The sequence below is a fragment of the Vigna radiata genome, unplaced genomic scaffold (genome assembly GCF_000741045.1).
Source record: "Vigna radiata var. radiata cultivar VC1973A unplaced genomic scaffold, Vradiata_ver6 scaffold_363, whole genome shotgun sequence".
Taxonomy (NCBI): domain Eukaryota; kingdom Viridiplantae; phylum Streptophyta; class Magnoliopsida; order Fabales; family Fabaceae; genus Vigna; species Vigna radiata.
In genome coordinates, this window is record NW_014542354.1 from 190,663 (window position 1) to 214,823 (window position 24,161).

General features: G+C 34.7%; 2 protein-coding genes across 10 annotated transcripts; one reads left to right on the top strand and one right to left on the bottom strand.

The window, feature by feature from the left end:
• Positions 1 to 3,486: 3,486 nt before the first annotated feature.
• Positions 3,487 to 14,966, bottom strand: LOC106779577 (mitochondrial proton/calcium exchanger protein). 6 transcript variants are annotated; one of them, XM_022776626.1, is made up of 16 exons: positions 14,644 to 14,966; positions 14,117 to 14,338; positions 13,633 to 14,014; positions 13,247 to 13,559; positions 13,013 to 13,159; positions 12,830 to 12,918; positions 12,614 to 12,706; positions 11,106 to 11,232; positions 7,012 to 7,076; positions 6,762 to 6,936; positions 6,077 to 6,268; positions 5,938 to 5,985; positions 5,146 to 5,292; positions 4,919 to 5,001; positions 4,264 to 4,379; positions 3,487 to 3,800 (listed from the first exon to the last, which is right to left on the bottom strand). In XM_022776626.1, exons 2-16 carry the CDS (start codon positions 14,235 to 14,237, stop codon positions 3,718 to 3,720), a joined length of 2,181 nt encoding a protein of 726 aa, XP_022632347.1. In that variant the 5' UTR covers positions 14,238 to 14,338; positions 14,644 to 14,966; the 3' UTR covers positions 3,487 to 3,717. The 6 variants fall into 6 exon arrangements, with proteins under 6 accessions (XP_022632347.1, XP_014523195.1, XP_014523193.1 ...); XM_014667709.2 differs by having other exon boundaries at positions 14,105 to 14,338; XM_014667707.2 differs by having other exon boundaries at positions 13,633 to 14,338; positions 14,650 to 14,966.
• Positions 14,967 to 15,825: 859 nt separating this feature from the next.
• LOC106779581 (poly(rC)-binding protein 4) lies at positions 15,826 to 23,452 on the top strand. 4 transcript variants are annotated; one of them, XR_002666407.1, is made up of 10 exons: positions 15,826 to 16,306; positions 19,204 to 19,305; positions 20,086 to 20,307; positions 20,743 to 20,801; positions 20,912 to 21,003; positions 21,116 to 21,228; positions 21,829 to 21,891; positions 22,240 to 22,345; positions 22,606 to 22,682; positions 23,150 to 23,452. XR_002666407.1 is itself a non-coding variant. In XM_014667716.2 (9 exons), the coding sequence occupies exons 1-9, from the start codon at positions 15,911 to 15,913 to the stop codon at positions 23,214 to 23,216; spliced, it is 1,137 nt and encodes a 378-aa protein (XP_014523202.1). In that variant the 5' UTR covers positions 15,835 to 15,910; the 3' UTR covers positions 23,217 to 23,452. The 4 variants fall into 4 exon arrangements, 2 of the variants coding, with proteins under 2 accessions (XP_014523202.1, XP_014523203.1); XM_014667716.2 differs by lacking the exon at positions 22,240 to 22,345 and having other exon boundaries at positions 15,835 to 16,306; positions 23,204 to 23,452; XM_014667717.2 differs by lacking the exon at positions 22,240 to 22,345 and having other exon boundaries at positions 15,839 to 16,306.
• The last annotated feature ends 709 nt before the right edge of the window (positions 23,453 to 24,161 follow it).

Genomic DNA, 24,161 nt, shown 5'->3' on the forward strand with positions numbered 1-24,161 from the left:
TCCATTTAAGTGAGCTAAAGTGACCATTTGCATGGCACCTACGTCATCAGTCAATGCTTCTAGCCTATCATCTAAGACAGGACCACAACCAACAGAGTACCACAACTCTTTAAAACCATCGTACCCTAGACTTTTGACTACGCTCACTACCACAAAATAACTCCATACGTCAGGATAAAAAATAAGTGTCTCAATTAGCCCTTCATATTTTAAGCAACCCTTATTCACGAACTTTCCCCCATGGTGAATAACTACTTGGATATGGTCCATCACTCACAACACCGTAAACAATATTTTACACCTACCAATAACCATAAAAGGACAAAAGACACCGCTTATTAAAGTGATAATGACAACAAAAACTAAGTATAACTATAGGGGACATGGGGGACCACAATTGCAAAGAGAATACACCACATTTTCAGACAACCCATACCCCACATTAAAAAAGCCATCCCCAAATAACAACATGAACAATCACAATCCAATATTAAACTATTGTCTCAGCAGATTCAAGACAAATCTTAACAATCAAGATATTAAAAAAGGCATCCCCAAATAACAAGTAATAACAAGTAATCAAGATATTAAATAAAGGCATTCCCAAATAATTAACATATTAAAAAAGGCATCCCCAATTAACTAACTTACCTTCCACCAAATTGATGACAAACCACTTGACGGAAACGCAGAACGAAGTCACGATTCAAGTCAATATAGGGAATGCCCAAGCTCCACAGCCCGATTCACGTATGTATCGTCACCACTAACTGAAACCTAATCAACTTGCGATGCACTCCTCTCAAACTTCTAATGTAACTCAATCCCAATTGCTTTTCGATGTAATAAAACCCTAATTCCCTTTTTTATTTAACTGAACCCTAATTCCCCTTTTTTAATTAACTGAAACCTAATTCCCTTTTTAATTTCAATTTATAACTTAATGCTAATTACCATTTTATAATCACTTATCAGAAGACCACATATCCACTCAGTTTCTTGACACGTTTCGCCACATACTTAATGGTTGAACACGTCAGACAACACCTCTGCACTATTTTAACATTGTTAACGATTTTTAACGGAAGGGGCTAATTTGTTTGAAATTAGCATTTATAAAGACTTAATTGAGAAGTTTTAAAAGACAAGGACCCAATTGGGAAAACCTTACAAATAGAAACGCCTAAGTGATTTTAACCAATTTATATATATATATATATATATATATATATATATATATATATAATTTTTACCTAAAAACAAATTAATAATCATCTATTTTTATCATTTAAAATATATATTTTTAATTTATCACACTCATCACATAATTCACAAACTTTATCTTTTTTAAAATCCCTAATCCAAACAACACCACAATCCCCTTTTCATCCCCTAAAATTCATCCACTAAATCTCCTACACATCCACTTCGAAATCCAACAATTACCTTAAAGTCGTTAACCACATATTTTGTTTTCGGTAACTTTGTTTTTTTCCCTGTTATTCAAAAATCAACTTAAGAAAATTGCAATTCAAACAATTGACTTAGAGAAGCTGGTTTCATTAATAGTTTTCTTAATCCTAATCACTCTGAACTAATCAGTTGAAACTCATTGTTTTTCCTACTAAACATCACATGTTAACGTTGTTTTCTTTACATTAAGTAATAAGTTTGTTTTAATGAAAAATAGGTTTAAAATTCCTTTTTACACTCATCTTTACCTTTCTTTCCCAGTGGAAAAGAGACTTTTATATTCCATTGTTTATTTATGATAAACTATATATATATATATATATATATATATATATATATATATATATATATATATATATATATATATATATATATAATTGATTATTAAAAATACTGTTTTTCTCTCTATGTTTTTCGTATTTTATTTTCAAAGGACAATACTTTTATTTGTTTTGCCGATTGTCTTTTTCCTTTTATTTTGTTTTTGTCATTTACATGTGCAAGGATAATTATTATAAATTATACTCTTTATATCTTATATTTATTTATTCAGCTTTATTTTGTATAATGTTATATTTAAAATTATTTATTTCTAAGAATTTTATTAATTATGTTTTTCCATTGTCTCTTAATATTTTCGAAAATGTTAATAAATTGAATTGATTATTTTATGTTAATTTTGGGATTTGATTTGTTATATCTCTTTAATTATAATTAAAATGTGAATCACGTAAAAATCAAGAGAAGTTCAAGATTAAATGTTTTTTTTTACGTATATTCAATTATCATCATCGAAGTCAATCCTCTCACGTGCCATTGGTTTGACACATTTGATATCTTTTCCACCAAACTAATATGATTGAAGCTTATTCTCCCATTATTTCTTCATGTAAATTTTTTAAAACGTGTGGTATGTTTTTTTTTCAAACGGGCCGCATGCACAGAAGGAGACTTTTTCCTGCACCTCCATGGATATATAAGTATATAAAATGACTTTTTTGTCCTTATATATGTTTTTTTTCTCCATGTACATATTCCGGTGCATTTCTCTCCCTTCTTTTTCTAATGGCATGGCACCCTCTCTTGATAAAAAAGAAATGATTATATAATGTACAATTCAAAATACAAAAAATATATTGTACAATCCAGAATCTTAAATATACAATTCATAATATTGGATTGTATATTTTGAAACCTTTTCGGATTGTGTATTCAAAATGTATTTTGGCGTTATATTGTGAAACCTTTTTGGAATAAATTTCTCGAACAAGCTTTCCGACTTATAATACTTTTTCGGAATGAGTATTCCAAAACATTCTCACATGAAATATGAAATATGTTCTGAAAATAACTTACCAAAACGATCTTTTCTCCGTCTTCTCTCTTTCCTTTGCAACTTTCTTCCTTTCGTCTTCTTCCTCTGCAACAACATGATGGAAGCGACTGTGATAACATTGGTGGTATAATGCAGTGATGAAAGATGTTTTTCTCTTTTTCTCGAAAGTGTAGGGGTGCAATTAAGATTTTAAAGGTACAGGAAGCAATAGCCCGTATAATATAAGTTGTAAAGGAAAATGCTCTCTCTCTCTCTCTCTCTCTATCTATATATATATATATATATATATATATATATTAAAAATAGAATAATATTAATAATATTAAAAAATCAACAATAATATTTTTTATTAATTTTCCATGTTAAGTCAAATAACTTTTCTTTTCTAATTTTTGCATATTTATCTTTCATTTCCAGTATTTATTCTTTTTTTCTATAATCTGATTGACAGCCTGTGTAAAAGAGAATTCCCTTTCTTTGAGTAAACTTAAAAAAAATAAATAATTTTTTTTTCATAAACTAAAAGTAATGCATATATAAACTAAATAGTAAATATTTTCTCATATTTTTTTAAATTCTCATTTTAGTTTGTACATGAAATAATTTTAATCTGTAAAGAAATTTATTTATTTTTATTTTTCTATTGCATGAAGTTTGTTTACCTTGTATGCAATTCGTTAGTAATAATTTGAATTTTTCTGTGCTGTCTATTTTCTAACCTTGCTGAATATAAAGATCCGTACCCACTTATACATTTTTGTAGGCAGGGATAAGAGCATTATTCATCACAGAAAACCAACTATCGATCTTTTACTATTACATTTAGGAGAAAAAATACACACAATTGCTTATAGATGAAATGATGTGGAACTCGTCTAGAGCCTTCAACTTAACGTCAATAAACAATACTACGATCTTCCTACTTCCTCTGTATCGGCATCTTCTTTCTTGGAGCCCAATTTGACAATGTCTTCCACCAATATTTTTCCATCTGTTACGGTAAAGAAAATGCATAAAAAGTAGCAGTCAATAGGAAAATACAATATAACCCTCTAGGAATCAACATAGATAAGAAATCAAGATAATATTGAACAATGAAATACTAAAGAATTTTAGAGAACTATGGCCTGCATGGAAGGTTCCCAAGGTCTAGTTCAAACAATCATGGCGGAGGTGATGGACTTTCATCTTGTTTAGAGAATGATACTTGTTTAAGTTGTCAAGGAATTTTTCAATGAAGTCGCAGGATGGTTTCGGTTTCGGAAACTGACTAATGAAGCTGTGGATAATAGGTTTAATAGGAAATAAAGATAAAGAGGGAAGTATAAGTTGCATTTGTGCTTTTATATTAGAAATTTTAGTTGAATTAACTAGAGAGAGCACTTGAGTGACATTCATTACTGATATCTAGAGAGGCAGTATAAGAAAAGAAGAAAAATGACACATGAACAGACCGCTGTCCTTGGAAAGATTGCTGATAAGTTCATGAATTCCTTCCTTGCCCAGAGTGTCCTTCAGATACATAGCAGCAGACACAACCTCCTCGGGTGTCACTTTCCCATCATAATCCCTGCCAGAACATGACTAAGCATTTAATGACATTTATTTCCAACAATTAGTCATGAAGGTTTATAAGGGGCAAAAAATTTATCCATGTATCTTTGCATTCTAAATGAATTAAATACTTCGGACAAATTTGTTTCTAGGAGGAGGAACGGGCACAAAGGGTTTTCATTGCTAACATCTGAATACTGAAACTCTAACAGGCACAATTGGATTTCAGATCAGATGCTTTCGCAATTTTTCACCCCAAATAACCAATGTCATAAACTACGGCTGTTCGAAAGCAATTTATGAGTCCGTTCTTAAGTTTCCTCACAATAGACTATTACTACAAAAATAATAGCAATTTATTGTATCATGGGCTCTCCTATATAACAATGAGAAGTTCCCCCTTCCCCTACCATGGTATCCTTTATGTATTCTGCTATTACGTCCGGCTAGTTGCCATTAATTAGAAAATACCGTTTTTAAATACTTTATATAGTATTTCCTAATTTGCATCAAGAATAGAAGCAATGAACGATAATTTCAAAGTATAGAAAAAACCTGTCTAGTAACCGCCATCGGTCTCCAATTTTAGCATCAACGTCATCGATTTCTTTTTCAAGTGTCTGGAGCATAGTATCAACCTGAGAAACATGAGATTTCCGTTCTTGTGAGCTATTTCCAGTTTCAGAATATAATTTAGCTAATGATTAACAGATGTATGCCTTGTTCTTTTGCTTTTCAATCATAAAGTGGCATCTAAAGAAACTAGAAGGTCATTGAATTACCCTATCAACAAGTGCTGAAGAAACCTTATCACTAATAGCTGCCTCAATAGCACCATCACTTTCCTTCCTTGCAGCTTTATAGGCCTTCATAGCTGCCTGCTCACCTTCTGTACCTTCTTTCCCTACCATACTATCATAAAGCTCCATCTGTACAATGGTGGATTAGAATTGTTTATTTTGTATGTAAAAGAACCTGGACATGATTAATAGCTAGTTGGTTTAAGAAAACGTTTTCTATTTTAATTCCTTTTCTCACCAAAATGCTGTTTTCACCATTTCCTCTTTGAATGTTTGCAAACAAGAAAGAAATTACTTTTATGATTATTAGAGAAAAAAAAAATTAAAAGACTTAATTCCTTAGAAAACGAGTGTTCACGCACTGTGGGCTTGGCTTATCCTAATCCTCTTATAAGCCCATAACCCCACTTTAAGTGTACAAACACAGCTACAAGAATATACAAGGTGAATCAGTAACATTCAGCAATGCTTCCCTCTCCCTCTCTAAAGCTAGAGAAGGCATATTTGAATATCTTTTATCAAACAACAATGATAACAATGCAACCAGAAGAAATGCATTTTGACTACAGATTTTTTAGGGAAAATTAGGGACTAATGTTCAATTCTAATTTTTGACAAATCAATGTTAAATGATGTGAATGTAGAAACATATTGAATTACATCCAAAATAAATTGAAATTTCACTTTCCTTTGAATGCCCAAAAAGTATTCACGGAGCTATAATACTCACTAGCAAAAATATATAATATAATATCAATTCTAAAATCTACATACCTCCTTCCTAACAAGTCTCAAAAACTCTTCTCGTTCCCTGCTCACCGACTGAAAATTTGAGACAAATGAATGAGTCCAAGCATTCTTCAATGCTTATAAAGTTTGGCGAAATTGAAAATAATTTACTTCCAATCCTTACAGATGCGGATGCTAAAACAGCTAGTGCACGACTGAGCTCCGACAGGTGCTCCTGTTTATCCAATATCTTTGTTTTTACCCCTCCTTGTGTTTGTTTGGTTGTCGAAGCCCTCTCTTTTATAACCAAATCCCCTTCAGTACTAACAGATTCTACCATTTTGGCCTGCTCAGCCTCCTCCTTCTTTTCCTCCTCCTATTAAATATTTTCAACCCATCAATCTCAAATTAAAGCAACAAGTATACCAATAGCCATGAAACTTCAAGAAGTAATATTATTTATGGTGGTTTGCTGGAGAACAATCATTGAAAACTTTTCTTAGACGATTGATTACAATGTGCTTCAAAATATTCAATGAAAAAGGAAATACTCAACATAAAAATACATTTTTTTTAGAGATGGCTTAGGTTTTCACAATAAATTTATCTTTACCCTTTCTTTCTTATTATAAAACTTCAGTATATACCTGAGTAGCATTAATTTATCTTTACCCTTTCTTTCTTCTCATTAATTATTCACAAAACTACAGTGAAACGAAGCAAAGCTTTTAACATAAAGTTATACGTATAGATAAAGGATAGTTTTTAACATGGTTACTTTAAACTTGAGACTGAATCAACAGTCTCGTTGCTCCCTCCCAGAACATATATATCCCTAGTAACAAAATCCACAATGCAGAAAAACCCACCTTGATTAGCTCCTCTTGCATTTCAAGATATTCCAACTTCCTCTTCCTTTCTGAAACAGAATCCTCAGATGGCAAAGTTGTTACCCCAACAGTATCTACAACCTCATCTGGCAAAGAAGAGAGTGTAGCTTGAACAGCTTCCTCTGGTCTGACCTTTCCTGAAACAGAAAATGCCCTACAGAGAGAATGGAACAACTTCCCAGCAAACCCTTGAAAGGATAATATTTTAACAGAGAAAATACTAAGATACCTAGAAAGAATTAAGAGGGAAGATGGCACAGAATGGTTGAGAGACAGATCCAGCCAATCCCTAAGCTGCAAAATAATGTAACAATTTACATCTCCAAAAAATGAGAATTGTTTCAGCTATACAACCGTATGAAGGGGTTTCTGTTCAGGATTAAGAAATGTCTTTCAAGGTCCAACCATATATGCAAACTGATAGGAGGCTGAGAGTGTATGAAAGGAGAAAGAAACATTAAATAGCCTAACTGCCTTGGCAGTTAGGACAGGTGGGAAATGGGTTTGTATAGATGTTGAAGGGGCTTTTGACCAAATATAGTTCTAACAGGAAGTGTTAATCCTGTAGAGGGAGGTTAGGCTCTCATAGTTCATTGTCCATTGTATTCTTGCTGTTCATAATACAAAGAGAGGTTATACAGTCATTCTGGTGTGTTGTTTGGATGTGTTAGTGTGAGTTTCTTTAGGTTTCTTGATCAAAAACCTATCATTTGGTCCGACCTGCCAGATCCAAAATTGGCGTGAGACGAGAATGGAGGGAACGAGGCACTAGAAATTACGATGGAGGGGATGAAGGTTGAATCGTCGCCGTGCGAAGGGACCTACAACAATTGATGGGAATGATGAGGGCGACGAGTAACAACCATGACGACACTTCTGATGGAAGCCAAACATTTGTGAATGATAACCCGAGGAGGCATGATGAGGAGATTGGGGAAAGAGTGGGTGGCGATCATCAGGGGATACAAGGAAATTGAAAGAAGAAAGATGGGAGTTGGCACTTTTGTGTAGATTACAGGGCTTTAAACAGAGCCACAATACCGGACAAGTTTCCTATCCCCGTAATCAAAGAGCTCTTAGACGAGTTGAGAGGAGCCACCTATTTTTCGAAGATAGATTTGAAGGCGGGCTATCATCAGATCAATGGGGGAAGAAGATGTTCATAAGACTGCATTCTAGACACATCAGGGCCACTACGAGTTTCTAGTGATGCCATTTGGCCTCATTAATGCTCCACCCACGTTCCAGAGCACAATGAATGGCCTTTTGCAGCAGTATTTGAGGAGGTTTGTGTTGGTTTTCTTTCATGACATTTTGTTGTACAGTTTGGTGATGGGGATATCATATGGAGCAAGTGGGTTTGGTGCTGGGGATATTGGAACAAAATGGTTGGGTAGCGAATAAAAAGAAGTGTGAATTTGGGAGGAGATAGATTAGATATCTGGGACATCAAATCTTAGAGGAAGGGGTAGAGATGGATCGAGAGAAAGTTAAAGCGGTCTTGGAATGGGAAGAACCGAAAAACCTGAAAGCCTTGAGAGGTTTCCTCGGCTTGACAAGGTATTATAGGCGTTTTGTGCAGGGGTATGGGAAGTTAGCAAAACCCTTGATTGAATTGTTGAAGAAGGGTAAATTTGTTTCGTTTGAACAAGCCCGAACAGCCATGGCAGGATTGAAGGCGGCTGTCACCTCTGCTCTAGTTTTAACATTGCCCGACTTTAATCAGACATTTCATATAGAGTGCGATGCTTCAGGGGGAGGATTAGGGGAAGTGTTAACTCAGAACAAAAAAACCCATTGCCTTTTTTAGTAAAGCCCTATCTGAAGGCTCTCTGAGTAAATCCATATATAAAAAAAAAGCTAATGGCCTTGGTTATGACTATTCAACATTGGAGACCATATTTGCTAGGACAGAAGTTTATTGTGCATACTGACCAGCGGAGCCTGAAATATTTGCTAAAGCAGAGAATAACAACTCAAAATCAGCAAAATTGGATAGCAAAGCCAATGGGTTATGATTTTGAAATTGTCTATAAGACAGGGAGCACTAACAGGGTTGCTGATGCCCTGTCGAGGAGGGAAGAAGGAGGTATGGAGGAAGCAGAGGTACACCCAGGCCATTTTGGCATGACTTCCAAGAAGTCTTAAACGAGGTAGAAGAGGATGAAATGTTGAGAAAAGTGATAATTGATATTAAAAGGGATCCAAATTGTCATTTGACCTATACACTGGAGAATGATAGGCTGCATTACAAGGGAAGGTTGGTGATTTCGGCCAAATCGGTGTGGATTCCCAAATTGTTGGCTGAGTTTCATGTGACCAATACGGGCGCCACTCAGGGGTGTATTGAACGTATAGGAAGGTAGCCCAATCCTTGTATTGGGTGGGCATGAAGAGGGTTGTTACAGATTTCGTTGCGGGTGTGTGGTGTGCCAGCAGCACAAGTATTTGGCTACTTCTCCCCAAGGGTTATTACAACCATTACCTATACCCCAGGCAGTGTAGGAAGAGGTGAGCATGGACTTCATAGTCAAGTTGTCGAAATCATAGGGCTATGATGCAATCTTGGTGCTAGTGGATCGATTGAGTAAATATGCCCAGTTTGTGGCACTTAAACACACATATTCAGCTAAGACAGTGCAAGACGTGTTTGTCAATGAAATAGTGAGGCAGCATGAAATTCCGGTTTCGGTTGTTGGTGATAAGGACCCCTTATTCCTAAGCATCTTTTGGAGGGAGCTATTTAAGATGCAAGGGACCCAACTCAGGATGAGCACTGCTTATCACCCTGAGACAGATGGGCAAACGGAGGTCTTGAATTGAATTGTGGAGGGTTATCTGAGGTGCTTCTGCTCTGAGCAACCTAAGAGCTGGAAGGCAATGCTACCTTGGGCCGAATACTGGTATAATACCAGTTACCAGGGGCAGCAAGGTGTACACCATTCGAAACTGTGTATGGCAGGGCTCCTCCATCTTTGAGTAGGTTTGTTCTAGGAAAAACTTCGGTAAAGGCCACCGCCCAAGAACTAATGACTAGGGATGAGGCATTTAAGCAGCTGAAATTCCATCTAACTCGAGCCCAAGACTTAATAACACAACAGGCGAATAAAAGGAGGAGACAGACAGGTATTAAGGTGGACAATAGGGTTTATCTGAAGATTAGACCTCATAGACAATCTTCCAACCTTTACGACTGCATCCAAAGTTGTTAGCTCGTTATTTTGGCCCGTTTCAAGTGGTGCAGCAGGAGGGAAAGGTGGCTTATAGACTCAGGCTACCGGAATCAGCGAGGATACACTCAGTTTTTCATGTCTCCCAACTGAAGAAAGTAGTGGGTGACAAGAAAGTAGAGAAGGACCTGCCGTCAGAATTACAGGCAAAAGGACCAACTTACTGGCCGGTGAGAATTCTGGAGAATAGACAAGTGCAGCACGGAGAGGAGATATTACAGCAAGTATTGGTGGAGTGGCAAGAAGGAGGCAGGGAGGGCGCAACATGGGAAGATAGGGTGACTATCAAGGATCAATACCCTGAATTCAACCTTGGGGACAAGGTTGTTGAAAGGGCGGAGGATAATGATAGGAGACTGAGAGTGTATGAAAGGAGAAAGAAACATTAAATAGCCTAACATGGCAGTTAGGATAGGCGGGAAATGGGTTTGCATAAATAGACTTTGTATAGATAAATAGACTTTGTATAGATATAGAGGGGGCTTTTGACCAAATATAGTTCTAACAGGAAGTGTTAATCCTGTAGGGGGAGGTTAGGCTCTCATAGTTCATTGTACATTGTATTCTTGTTGTTCATAATACAAAGAGAGGTTATACAGTGATTCTGGTGTGTTGTTTGGTTGTGCTAGTGTGAGTTTCTTTAGGTTTCTTGATCATAAACCTATCATAAACACCTTTCGTTTTGCATTTAAGAGCTACACCAGCAACCGTTTTTTTAAAAGACATTATTTTGTTATGCAACCAACACAACAATAGCGATAAAGAGTCTTGAAAATTGTTTGAAATATATGTGACATGTGTAGAGAGTAGATCAGAGGGGGGGAAACTCTATTACTAGAGAGAACTGAAAAAAACTGTTGGAGAAACCATTACAAAGGATTTAGAGGTCAATGATTTGTCTAAAGACACGATTCATAATAGAATATTATAGTATCTTTGATCCACATGGGAAAAAGCTAGGTTGTTATTGTTGTTGACTTCTGAAGATAGAAACTAAGCCCAGTGTCTTGTTCAGATAAATTGTAAACGTCTTATGTTAACAGAGTTAGAGAGTTCAAGGGCAAAAGATTGCACTGAAATATTTATGATTAACCTGCTGCCGCATTTCTTCAACTGAAAGCAATCCAAGTAATCCACGATCTCTACAAGCTTGACGAAGCTCTGCTTCTGATAGAGATTCAACACCCTCGAGTTGAATCAGTTTATCATCATTCTTGATCCTGCCAAAGGAAAACAATTTAGAATTATTGACCCTCAAAACATCAATGAGGTTACTGACTGAATATGGTAAATTTAGTAAAATAACTACTGTAGTGTTGAACACACATAAATCTTCATGCATGGTGAGAAATGCTAAGCAGAATTTCCCATTTTCCCCTTTCTTTTCTCCATTTGTGGAAGGGAGTGACCTATTCTTTTTCCTTTTGTATTTTATCGAAAGTAATGGTGTCCGCACATATTGAACATCATATGTAGAGCTCGTACTGGTTGTATTATACATGTACTTGACCTTAATTCATTAGCATAAATACGTATATATAAAGAGCCTAATGGATAAGGCTAATGTATCCCTTCACAAATTCTCCTCTTCCAGCTTTCCGTGTCTCTTGATGTTCTCTTGCATGGTTTCAAGAGATACAATCTGAACCTAGGTTGGGAATATAGACTTGCATCTAATTTCCTGGGAAGAAAATCCTATTCTACACAGACCACCTTTTATGAGCAGCTCTGAACCTAGACTGACCTGTGTCCCCTAAGCAGCCTATCACCTCCTTATCTGGCTCTCACACACAAACCACCTATCCACAAGTTACTGTTACACACAATATGTCATCAAGTGTGACAGCCAGACATGCATCAACAAGAAGGAAAGACCAAGAGAAATCTTATAAGAAGAAAGGTTGATGTATAACAAGAAATAAGGGATACCAGTGAAAAAAAAAACCAAATTGGGAATACAGTTCCTGTGAAATTAGAATTTACCATGTAAAGGAGAGAGATCACAGAGGGGTGCACTAAAAAAAAATTGTTTGGCTCACACCAATTATATTTATATATTAAGGATTTGTTTATTTTAAAGTTAGAAAATCAATTATTGAGCTTTTTAGTGAAAACACACACATTGCAATGTAAATATGTACTAATACAAACTCTAAACCAACATAGCCATCTAAGTTCTTTGAACTCCAATAAGAGTAATGTACTACTTTCTCCCACTAAATTAACATTTGAACTTCCGCCAGACCTGTTGATTCAGCACCAACCGAATACTCCACAATGACTGAAGAAAGGTATAATAACAGGAAATAATGTACTACTTTTAGTCCCTTCAGAAACTAATATAATTTAAGAATCTTGTGTATTCTTCTGTTTCCTACAATTGGATTATGCAGTGTGACTGAAAAAGGAGTCAATGAGGAGGCAGACATTCAGACATTGGTAACAAACATAAGAAATATACGAAAAAATCCCTAAACAACCATGTACAAAGAATCTATTTACGATAAATCACAATGAAAGTTGCCAGAGAAGAGCCAATGAGCCACTGCATAAATAAATTAAAAAAAAACAGAGGAAAGATAAATAAATTATTAATCTTACTCTTGTAATCTTTTGCGGAGCATGTAACGCAAGTATCCATCAGTTCCATACGGACTGATGCCCATATATTTACACATATTTACCAAGCGAGGCCTGTTCTCCATTTTCACAACCAAGAAGCATGGTCATAAAAATATCAGGATCCCAAAGTATGAGATGAGACTAATAATTGGAGAACACAGCTTGTTGAACATAAGCAATAGTAGAAGCACCAACCTGCTAATGTTATCCAGGGTTAGCTCATCATTAAATAACTTTGCAAATCCTAAGATTTCATCATTAGAAACTCGGGCACCTGTTCTAACCTACATTAATAACATAGTAAATACAGACGTAATGATATCAATGTTGCGCATATACGGAACGTAAAGCAGCTATATCATGAAAAGCACTGCTGACTTTGTTCATAAATTCATCAAGATCTTCAGCTGTCTTCTTCATTTCTCCACTTTGTGAATTCTGAATCTCGTTTGCCATTTCTTTTACAGTATCTTGAAGAAACTTGGCATATTCTATTCTTGCATTTAGCCTTCTTTTCAATGCCTCCTACAAGTTAAGCCTTCCCAAAATTGAGTGATAATAAAGCACACCAGTAGTCAAGCATGTATGTTTGATGAGTACAATAACAATCACCTGTTCTTTCATCTTGTCCTGGAAAGTGGATGGTAGCATGTTGGGAAACAATTTAAGGAATACTGGCAACAATAACTCCATGAATGGAACTATGATAAATACAGCGAATGGAACTAGCCTGAAAATATCAGCTGTTGTCCTTGTGAGTTGCTGTCTCTCCCTTCTAGAAAGATTCTTTCCACCAGCAAGTTTCAACATTAATCTGGAGCTTATCCTAATATCAGCCCAAAGTAGTTTCGTACCAAACCAATAGTGTTGCAGGGTTGATTTAAATTCATCCCACCAATGGCTAAACTTCTTTGCCCAGTCATCCCTAGTTAATGGGAAATCAGACAAGTCTAACAATAATTATAACACACAAAAACAAAAGGTGGTAAATTGTAAACCTGCTCATTGATATTATAGTTCTGAAAGCTGGACCAATCCCTAAAATCTTAGCCCATAATTTTTTTATAATAGAATCAGCACTCTTCTGTGTTTCTTGAAATTGTTTAGCCTTGGCTTTTGCCTTTATGGTGCTCAAGCCTTCTACAGCTTCATCACAGTCCTCTGGTGAAGCTTCTTTCTTCTGTTTAGGAGCTGGTTGTTCATTTCCCCTGTTACTGCTACCCAATCCAGATTGATCAGCTGCAGCTGTGGAAATATGGTGCGTACATTGGGATATCCATCCCAACCTTGAAAGATAAACTAACTCTGTTTTGTCAGATCTAAATCCAAAACTTGAAACTCTAAAGGAATTATGCGAGACAAATCTTGAAGCTGCACAAGCTGCTAGATCATATTTGTTGACAGTAAGTAATTTGTTTTCATGTATATCTTCTGTAGTCGCAGATGAACACAAGGGAAACCGACTCAAACCTTCTGACTCACTGGATTCTAATGGCTGAGCATGCCCAACACTGGAGAATCCAAAAATAATGCGACTAGTCTGACTGCATAGAGGGTTGAGGAAGAGGTTTCTTCTCTTCTTCAAAATCACTCTTGAAGCCATGACAACAAATTGCAGGCGCTGATGTCAGTTTTCCCCAAGTAAAACACTTAAGGATTCAATGTTTCAATGACAATGATACAAAGAGTGCACAAATTTATAACCTGTGAAGTACAAATCAAACTGCAATTATTCATCGCAGCACATAATGCAATTCATCAATAGTAACAGAAGTGCACGTTTGGTAGTAGATTACTTTTGGTTTCTTTCTTCAAAGAAACATCTCAAGAAGTTTAGCACAACAACAAAAAAACAAAACAACTAATTCTACAAAATGAACGAATCCAAACACGCACTCTTCATATCACTCATAGGATGATAAAATTAAAGCTAATTGCGACGCTATTAAAAAAATTCAAGCAAGTAAAATCCACGCACTGTTAACATTTTTCATAGTAAGAATACATACTAGAACCTCTAATAGGACACGGAGAACATGCTAAACATATGAAGACTGTGTGTTTGAGTTCAAATCACTCTCAAATTAAACGAGTAGAGCACTCGCAAACTCAGTGTCCACTGAAAAACAACAGAAATATTCATTCTCCTCGCTAGAATTTCGCAGAAATCCGAATCGAATCGAGCTCAGCTAATCGAATACGAAACGCACCGCCGTTCTGAAAATACGGCAGGAAGAGAGGCGTTTTCACGGCCAAATAACCAGTGTTCGTTAACTGGAGACGGTCGTGGAATAGAGAACTATAGATAACCGGAGAGTAAATGAGCGTCTTCTATAGTGGAAAGAAATCATTACAATGCTAATAATAATAATATTGTATTAATTATTTTAATTTTTTATTATATAATTATTACTATTAGGATTATTGGGTGAAGAAAGGAACAACTATCTGGGAGTTTCCAGTTTTTCTATTGATGCGGCATTTTTGCATGTATTTTATCTTATTATTATCCTTGCTCCTTTTCAAGAAAATAAGTTTAATATTTTGGAGTTTAAACGGATCAATAAATGTTAATTTATCCAAAAATAAATGAAATATTTTGAAGTTTAATATTTACATTTTAAAATATATATATATATATATATATATATATATAGATATAAATAAATGAAATTGTCATTTAAGGATTTTGATAAAAATTATATTGCGCGGGTTCTTACTTGCTCAATATCAAATGTCATACACACACAACTGAGGGAAAGACGAAAAAAAGTTGACATTGATCATTATATTTTACAATTCAAATTTTAAAAACAATCCTAAAATTTTTGTTCTTCAATTATCTCCACCACTTGCTCACTTATTTAATATTATTATTTTTGTCGGTTTAGACAATGTCAATGCATGGTTTTCTTATTTATTTATTTAACTAGAATATGAGTTTCTTTTATATATTTATCTATAAATTTACACTTCTCTTATTATTTATTTATATATATAAACAGTTGATTTAATTTTGTTTTCAATAAAACAGTTTCCTTATTGGACTTTAAGAAATGGAAAATAAATAAAAAACTAAAGTACAATTTAATTTATACATTTTTTAGATAATAATATTTTTAATTTAGAATGTTTATCTCGACGCTGTTCATGCGAACTTACACCAAGGGTAACTTGGTAATTCACGTAACAAAACCCTATATTTTGCTTCTCAAAAAAAGCTGTTTCTCTTTCCCACTCCGATTATAGGATTCTTGGAGAGAAGAAGTAGCAGCGATGTCGCAGCAAGGTCAAATTCCGATAAACCCCATGGTCCCTCCGCAGAACCCTATGGCTGCCATGCAGGTTCCCATGCCCATGCACATGCAGATGCAGATGCCCATGCCATTACCCATGCAGATGCAGATGCCACTCCCCATGCCGCTCCAGATTCCCTTCTCCATCCACGACCCCGCCGCCTCCTCCGGGAAGCGCCGTCGCGACGACGAGGCTCCCGGAACCGCTGCCGTGACGGAGCAGTCTGCGGCGAAGCGCGCCAAGGGGCAAGACGTCATATTCAGGATCGTCGTGCCCTCGCGCCAGATCGGCAAGGTCATCGGGAAGGAAGGGTGCCGCATACAGAGGATTCGAGAAGACACCAAAGCAACCATCAAAATCGCTGACGCTATTGCCGTAAGTCCTTTTATTCGTTCACTCGTTTAATCAATCTGTGTGGTAGCATAGAGCGACAACAAATTAGGGGATTTCACTTTTGGGGTTTTAAATGTAAATCCACATATTCGGTAGAACTGATCTACGAGAGTGAGTTGAATTGAAATTTTAATAGCCTATTTCGGTACTAAGAAGTTTTGTGGATTTTAATAGACAGTGTACGAATTTTTTAGTTTGGACTTTAATGGATTTATATCTCTAGAACTATATGGTTTCGGAATTACCATAGTTAATAAGAAAATATAAAGTTTTCGAGAAGAAAGTAAAATCAGTACATTTTTTCATAGCTAATTGGTTTTAACTCTCAACGTTCACCAATACTTGCTCTACATGCCTTATCACCTTTTCGTGTCGGTTCATGAGTTTGAACAAAATTATGATATTTGTAATATAGTAATATTGAAGATTACTATTAGTTTATTGGTTCGATTGAAAACTCATGAAAACAACATTCTTTGCAATAGAAGTTATTAAGAGAGTCTATACTGTCTTCAACAAAGAGAGTTTTGTTACCCTCCTTTGAAAACCTGATAATACTAATCGAATACCACAATACTTGTTTATATGATTTGTTAGTATTTTATTTGGGGCTTGTTTTTATGGTGTATGTTTGATGGCTGAGAAACTGCTCGAGTAAAAAAGAAAAAAAACTGTTGTTCTGAATTGAATTGTTGTATTATAATAATCCAACAACACACTAATTCTTGTATCTGATTTGGGGTTTGTGGGTACATTAGTGCTTTTTTTTTTTTTTATTTCTGGCATCCATTTAGGGTGTGTATGGAAAGCCATTACACTGGCATTGACGGACCTTTTACACATTTCACTGCAAAAGTGTAGGAGGGAAGGGCTTGAATGTTCAACTTGACTGATATCCGCAAAAAATTTACTACACTGAGAAAAAAAACGTGATGACTACTTTGGGTAGAGGTATTTTCAGTATATAATTTTTTTTTTGGAGCTTGTTAGGAGTTAAATTTGTGAATTAAGATAGTGGTACTGTGATAGGCGAAATTCCTTCTTCGTGTTCAGTTGCTATTCAGTTGCTGTAACAAACGGGCGTTGCTTGGTGTGTGGATGAAACGTTCTACCTTTGGTTGGATTGTAATCTGAGGCAGTTGATATCTCAGCTACAACTCTTTTCACGAAAGTTTGAAGTGTGATGCTGCCTTGTATTGTAAAATTTGATGTATGTGCACTCTTGACTGCAAAACCTACAAACGATATAATGATTGTTGCACTGGAGTTTTATTTTCAAAATGATAACTACTGTGTAACTGTTACATACACTTCACCCTCACCCTTTCCTCCTTCTTGGTTCGGAATCTTTATAAAGTGTCACTATTCCTACTAGGAAAGCAATGAAAAATCTTGCCCTATTCTTAACATCCTGTACTCTGATCTGTTTAAAAAAAGGTAGAAATCCTAGTCAAACCCTCATTCTAACTGTGCCATGATAACCATCACAATCAACTTGCCTTTTAGAAATTTGGTCTTGAGTAATTCTTTGGTGACTCTATAATCAGTAATGTATTGCTAGTGCAAGTCCTCTTGTTGGAAAGGTCATACATATAAAATTGGGGTTGCAATGTTTTTTATTCACTTGAAAACTAGCCAATTTTTATTTTAAATCCTATGGTTTATCCTACTCAAACTTTATTTTATTGAAATATATTTTAGTCTCATTATATATTTTTTGTTATGTAATGGATTGTATATTGGATATAAAACAAATCACAAAAACGTGCTATAATAACCTGTTTTATGCTACACTGTCACTTGTCAGTTCATGCTACGTCATCACTCAAAGCAATAAATGTACCTGCTAAATGAATCCCAATAAATCAGGAATCATGTAGAAGAAAAACATATTAGGTCCCAAATCACAATTCTCTAATTTTTAAGATTTCTTAAAGATATTTACAATTATTCTTATATTTAAGAAAACATAAAAAGAATAAAAAAAATCTGTTACCCAAATAAACATCGTTTCCATGTTTTACAAGTCATTCAACAACCATGGAGATTTTGTATCTCTGCATTACGTAGGCAGAGTCAACTGGGGATGGTATGAAGGGAGCAAGTGTGGCCTTGCCCCACCTCCTTATTTTTTTTAAGAAAATTATCATACGTACAAACATGAGTTTTTATATAAAAATATTGTAGTCTTGTAATTCGGAAATACAATTATGCATTTCAAGTTGATTCACTATTGCCACTAGATGTGTTCTTTACCCTCAACTGAGTCACCAATGTTAGATGTCTAACTTCACCATTCAGATATCTTAATTCCTTTGCGTCAACCGCAAGCTCCACAGTCAGCTGCCCGCGGCTGTTTTGTTATCATCCTTTTGTCAGTGGTTAATTGAAGTCTGTTTATTGCATTATAGCATACAGAATAACTCTACATTTTTCTGGTAGTAGGACTTTGTTTGACCCTGACAGTACTGTCAATTATTTCTCCCCGGGGATGCCAGGCCTTTGTTAGCTCTTGTCAAAACTGTTTTTGTCACGATTCTAAAAGGGAAACTGCTTTTTGTATTATTATTTATTATTTTCAACATAAACCACCATTTTAAAGGCATAGGTGATATGTAAATTATTTTCCCCACACTAGTCTCGCCTTCAAGGATCCAAAAAAAATAAAAATAAAAATAAAAAATCCATAACTTATTTGAACATTGTATTTTCAGCTGTGTTAAATGCTATAAACTTCATTAAGTTTTGCCGATTACTAGTGAGGGTTAATTTATATTGGTTGAAGTGCTTAAATTTGCATTTAAAATAAATATGTTCAGTCATTATTCAGGTTAATTGTTGTTTTACCAAATCCAATCTAATGTTTTCCTTTCGGGCAGAGACACGAAGAGCGAGTTATCATTATTAGTTCTAAGGATAATGATGAAAAGGTTACTGATGCAGAGAAAGCTCTTGAGCAAATAGCACATTTAATTTTAAAGGTAAGATGGTCCTGATTGAATTTTTTGGCTCACATGCTTTCTCTGTAATATTCTTGATCTAACTAGAGCTTTGAATTTTGTTATGATTTTTATTGCTGATTATGTTCTTATTGTGTTTCATAATTTATTATAAAAACCAGGTGGGCGCTGTTTAATTTTTATTTTAAAATAATATGGTTTATTGTTTGTCTAGCTTTGAAAATTGAATTACTAAGGCTTGAATTGTCTAACTTGAATTTACTCGTGCCTCTATCCCTTTTATTTTTAGAAAAAAGTTGGAACATTTTTGCAGATGTTTGAACACATAGAAAGAAGTTGAAATATGTAACATTGTTCTGGAGCGTCCTTGGAAGGTATTCAACAAAATATACAGAAGAACATTGAATGCTTTATCTGTAAAATACTTTAACACGCCAAGCCAAATATTCCTTTATTTTTGTAGTGAATTCATGTAACATGATATTTTTATATACCTTGTCACAGTATATGCCTATATGCTATATCGGTAGTATAAATTGCTGCACCCCCTGTATGGTATTATTTTGAAAACAATACATGTCCTGCATCATGATTGAAAACACGTTGTTATGCTTGATAATTATAAACTCAGTTAGGGGTCTTGCCCTGCATATCCTGTACTTCTGCTACGTATTTGGCCACTTTAGTTTTTTCCACTTTTGAGATTATCATGTATCTATGTTAATATTCATGTAGCCCTGTTGGGTCTTACTTCATTTTGTCAATCCTATTGAGAGGCGCTGATAATGCTTCATATAACAGGAAGATGATAGCAGTCTTGATTTGTCAAAAGTTGCAGCAGGACATGTGGCTGCCAATACAATTAGACTTTTGATTGCTGGGTCCCAGGCAGGTGGATTAATTGGGATGTCTGGTCAAAACATTGAGAAATTGAGGGACTCTTCAGGTGCCTCGATTACTGTTCTTGCACCAAATCAGTTACCTTTATGTGCTTCTGCTCACGAATCTGACAGAGTAGTGCAGGTGATATGTCTAAAATAATGCTTATCAATTCTTGCAACAAAGAATTTTGGTTTTCGGGAACACTTTTATCAGTGACTCAGTGTCACTTTGCCTTCACCATATATTTTGACTTGGATATTTTAACCATGATGGCAAGGAATTTTAGTTTGTTCTTTGAAATTTCTTGTACTGCTAAGATTACAGATGGACCAACATAATATGAATGTTATTAATTGTTAGTAATTTTCCGAAGATAATGCTTGCATGGTGTTGAATGACCTGCTCTTCTGTGAATCAGGTTTTAATATGTTCATGTTTAAGTCATTGTTCTAAATTCCTTTCACACGTATCAAGTAGCATGAAGATGATTTGAGGATTGAATTATGCATTTTTTTTGTGCTGCTTCAAAAATACTTTGGAAACCTGGATTGTAATCTTCATTCTTGTTGAAATTAGTTATCAGGAGATGTTCCTTCGGTAATGAAGGCTTTGGACGAGATAGGTTGTCAACTAAGGTGTGCTGGTGAACTTCTGTTGTATATTATTTTTGAACCTGATTCTAATTACTGTTGAAAATTAGTTTGTCATTTTGCCTAACCTATATATGAACTCAAATTTTGCACAGGGAAAACCCACCAAGACAAGTGATTTCAATTAGTCCAACATACAATTATGCTGCAATTCGACCATCCCAACCATATCTTGACCCAACTTCAGGTTATTTAATGTTTTTCTATATTAGAGCAACATTTGACTGCCATTTAATAGTTATATCTGTTTTGAATATTGTCTTACAATCACTTCATCTCTAGGACAACCAATCTTGCAGTTGATTATGTTACATTCGAGATGCTGATTTCGGAAACGATGGTTGGTGGGTTGATTGGCCGATGTGGCTCAAACATATCGAGGATCAGAAATGAATCTGGAGCAATGATCAAGGTCAGTCTTATACTTCCTCCTAGCTTGAAGCATAGACAGTCACTGTCCTACGAAAGAATTCACTTTCTGATTCATGTTTATTAGTTATTATACCAGTCTCTGCATAAAAACAAAACCCCTGGATCTCACATTTGCATATAGAACTACAGAAGACGTACAATTGTTGTATATTGACACAGATACCAAAATAGATGCCAGGCCTGAGTTTTGTGGTTTACCTTATTTGTTAGACAATGTTTTTTGGATCTCTCATTAGCTTCTGTATAGGGACCAAATATAAGAAGTATACATTAGTTACCAAAATACCAAGAGAATTGAGCATTCTACATTTCTTGAATTAGTATGGAAACCCTCAAATTTCCAACTACATTAAATTTTTATTGAACAGCATATAGTTTGTATACTTGATTACTTGATCCGTTTCCAACATATTGAGAAGTCAAATTTTGTTAAGATAATTATATTCTTTAAATATATAGGAGTTTGGGTTATTTTAATGTATATTAAATGGTGGTTCATAAATTGTTTTTTTTTTCCTACATAAATTCCCGGAACTAATTTGCATCTGATTTATATCTTTCATTGGAAAATGTTGTGCAGGTTTATGGCGGTAAGGGTGAACAAAAGCATAGACAAATTCAATTTGGTGGTAGTGCTCAACAGGTGATCTTTTGCCTTTTAATGTTTCGAAAGAAAGAACAGTATACTTTTTTTATGTTTGAGACATGTTTTTGTTATTATTATCACTTTTTTTTTTTGTTTTATTTATCAGTTTGACTGGTGGATTTTATCACTTTGCCACTGGTTTGGAGTTTTTTGCCCTAGCTGTGCGAAATGATTTTAGATTCAGCAGTCTACTATTAAACCAATTTGTACAAATTTTGCCTGTACTTCTGTAGCCAAGCCCACCATGGTTTTAGTTTTGGTCCCATCAAGTGATGTATATTTTAGAAGAATCATTCGTTATTCATTGAATAAAATTAATCACAGTTAGCTATTCTATATTTCCAGTTTCTTACATCCATGAAATACTACGGATTGTTTAAACAACACGATGCTAGGCTTCGTCCTGTCCTTGATGCGTAATCCTTGTTAAAACACTGAACACTTTGGAAAGGTCTGTCTGTGCTACCCGTCACACTGAACAATTCAAAATATGGGAACTTCTCAATTTGTCCATGGCCTCCTTTTTCCTGGTCTGGGATCTTCCCCGAAACAAAAATTGATATCAGCTCAGAACAAGATAGTAATTTAATCCGATATTTTATATAGCATGCAAGTGCTACTAACATGGAATTAAACTGTCGCTTGCTCTTTTTACCTTTTTTGGTTTTAAGCTGTTACAATTTTTTGTTGAAGCTTGAATTTTGTGAACAGGTAGCTTTGGCAAAACAGAGAGTTGATGAATATATTTACTCTCAGTTGATACAACAGACTGGCACCCAATCATCAGCGTAAGTATTTTCCATATGAATTGGATCCATTCAAATTGTAAAATTTTCCAGTAAACAAGGAACAGCTAGTCCATTGTAATAATTAAGAAGAGTTTTTAACCCCATTCTAAAAGGTGTCATTTTTTAGTTCATTGATAGTGTAAAATTGTTTAAGTGTGCATTGTGGATTAAAACCAATAAACTCTTTTTTAAGTGATTTATTTTTTCAGTCTGCTATTCAAAATTTTTAATGCACTTTTCGTGTCTTAAAATTGTGCCCCTACTAATGAGCAGACAACTGTAAACTGAAAAGCAATTTTTTGTTTGAGTATACTTAATGAGAATTTGTTTCTTATAATAGTGTTTTTGTTTGGATCTTATATATTTTTTTGTTGAATATCCATTCCTTTATTCGGGCGAACTAGTTATTTGACAACAACATGAAACCATATTATAATGATTGAAACTTGCGTGTTTGTAAAATATAGGGAGTAATTTTTATCAGAAAGGACCAAAATTTAAAAGATTTCTGGTCTATTCAGCTTCCAGAGATGACATCAAGAAAGCCAAAATGTGTAGTTTCTGCTCTGAATCCAGCCAGCTACCTGGTGGGCTTATTTGTGTTAGTAAGATATGTTTGATGGATATAATTTGTTTTAGTGGATTGTTCAGTTGCTGATGTTCAAACTTTTCTCAGCTTGTACTGTATCAATTGTTGTTAGTTGAAGGTATATATAATTTTTTTTATACATAAATATGAATGTGTAAAATGTAACATTTGTTTCTCTTGATATGGCTCTCTGACTAGTTTCGAGTGGTATTATACCATATATTAAACTTCCATCATCATCTTTAATAAATAACTGTCATAAAATCGAAGAGAGAAGTAGCCTGAATCACGTTCGTTTTCTTAAGTCATCATATTTCAATGACGTGGCATCTTCTGCTTCACATTACGTTTACATGTGTACGTAATCTGTTATTTTTATATATCTACTTTAATCAATTTTATTTTTATCATCGTCACAATGGAAAATATCTAATTGTGACTAAAGTTTCATTTCAATTTTAAGCTACTTTATGTTCTAGAATATGTTTACCTATAAATTGGTGGAAGAAAGCTAAGCACGTAAACTGTTTAGAAATCACATATCGTAGTCAGTTTTAAATGTGTAGGAATTATACTTTCCCAGATTTAGCTTATAAAAAAGACTTATTTTTCCCAAAATAAAAAAATTGTCATGTTTATGGTTGCTCATTCTTAATAAAATTTCATGAAGGTTCATTTGATGAGAGGTAAACAGATAAAAAGAGAGAAACGAGGTGAATTTTTTTTAAAAAAAAGTTATAAGTAAATCTTACATATATAATATCCAACCAAACTTTATTAACCTTTACAATAATTACCTTAAAAGTAAAACAAGCTAAATTATATAGTAATATGTCATGATAGTTTTACGTATGTATTAGTTTTAGGGTTAAATGTTTTTAATCATTAAC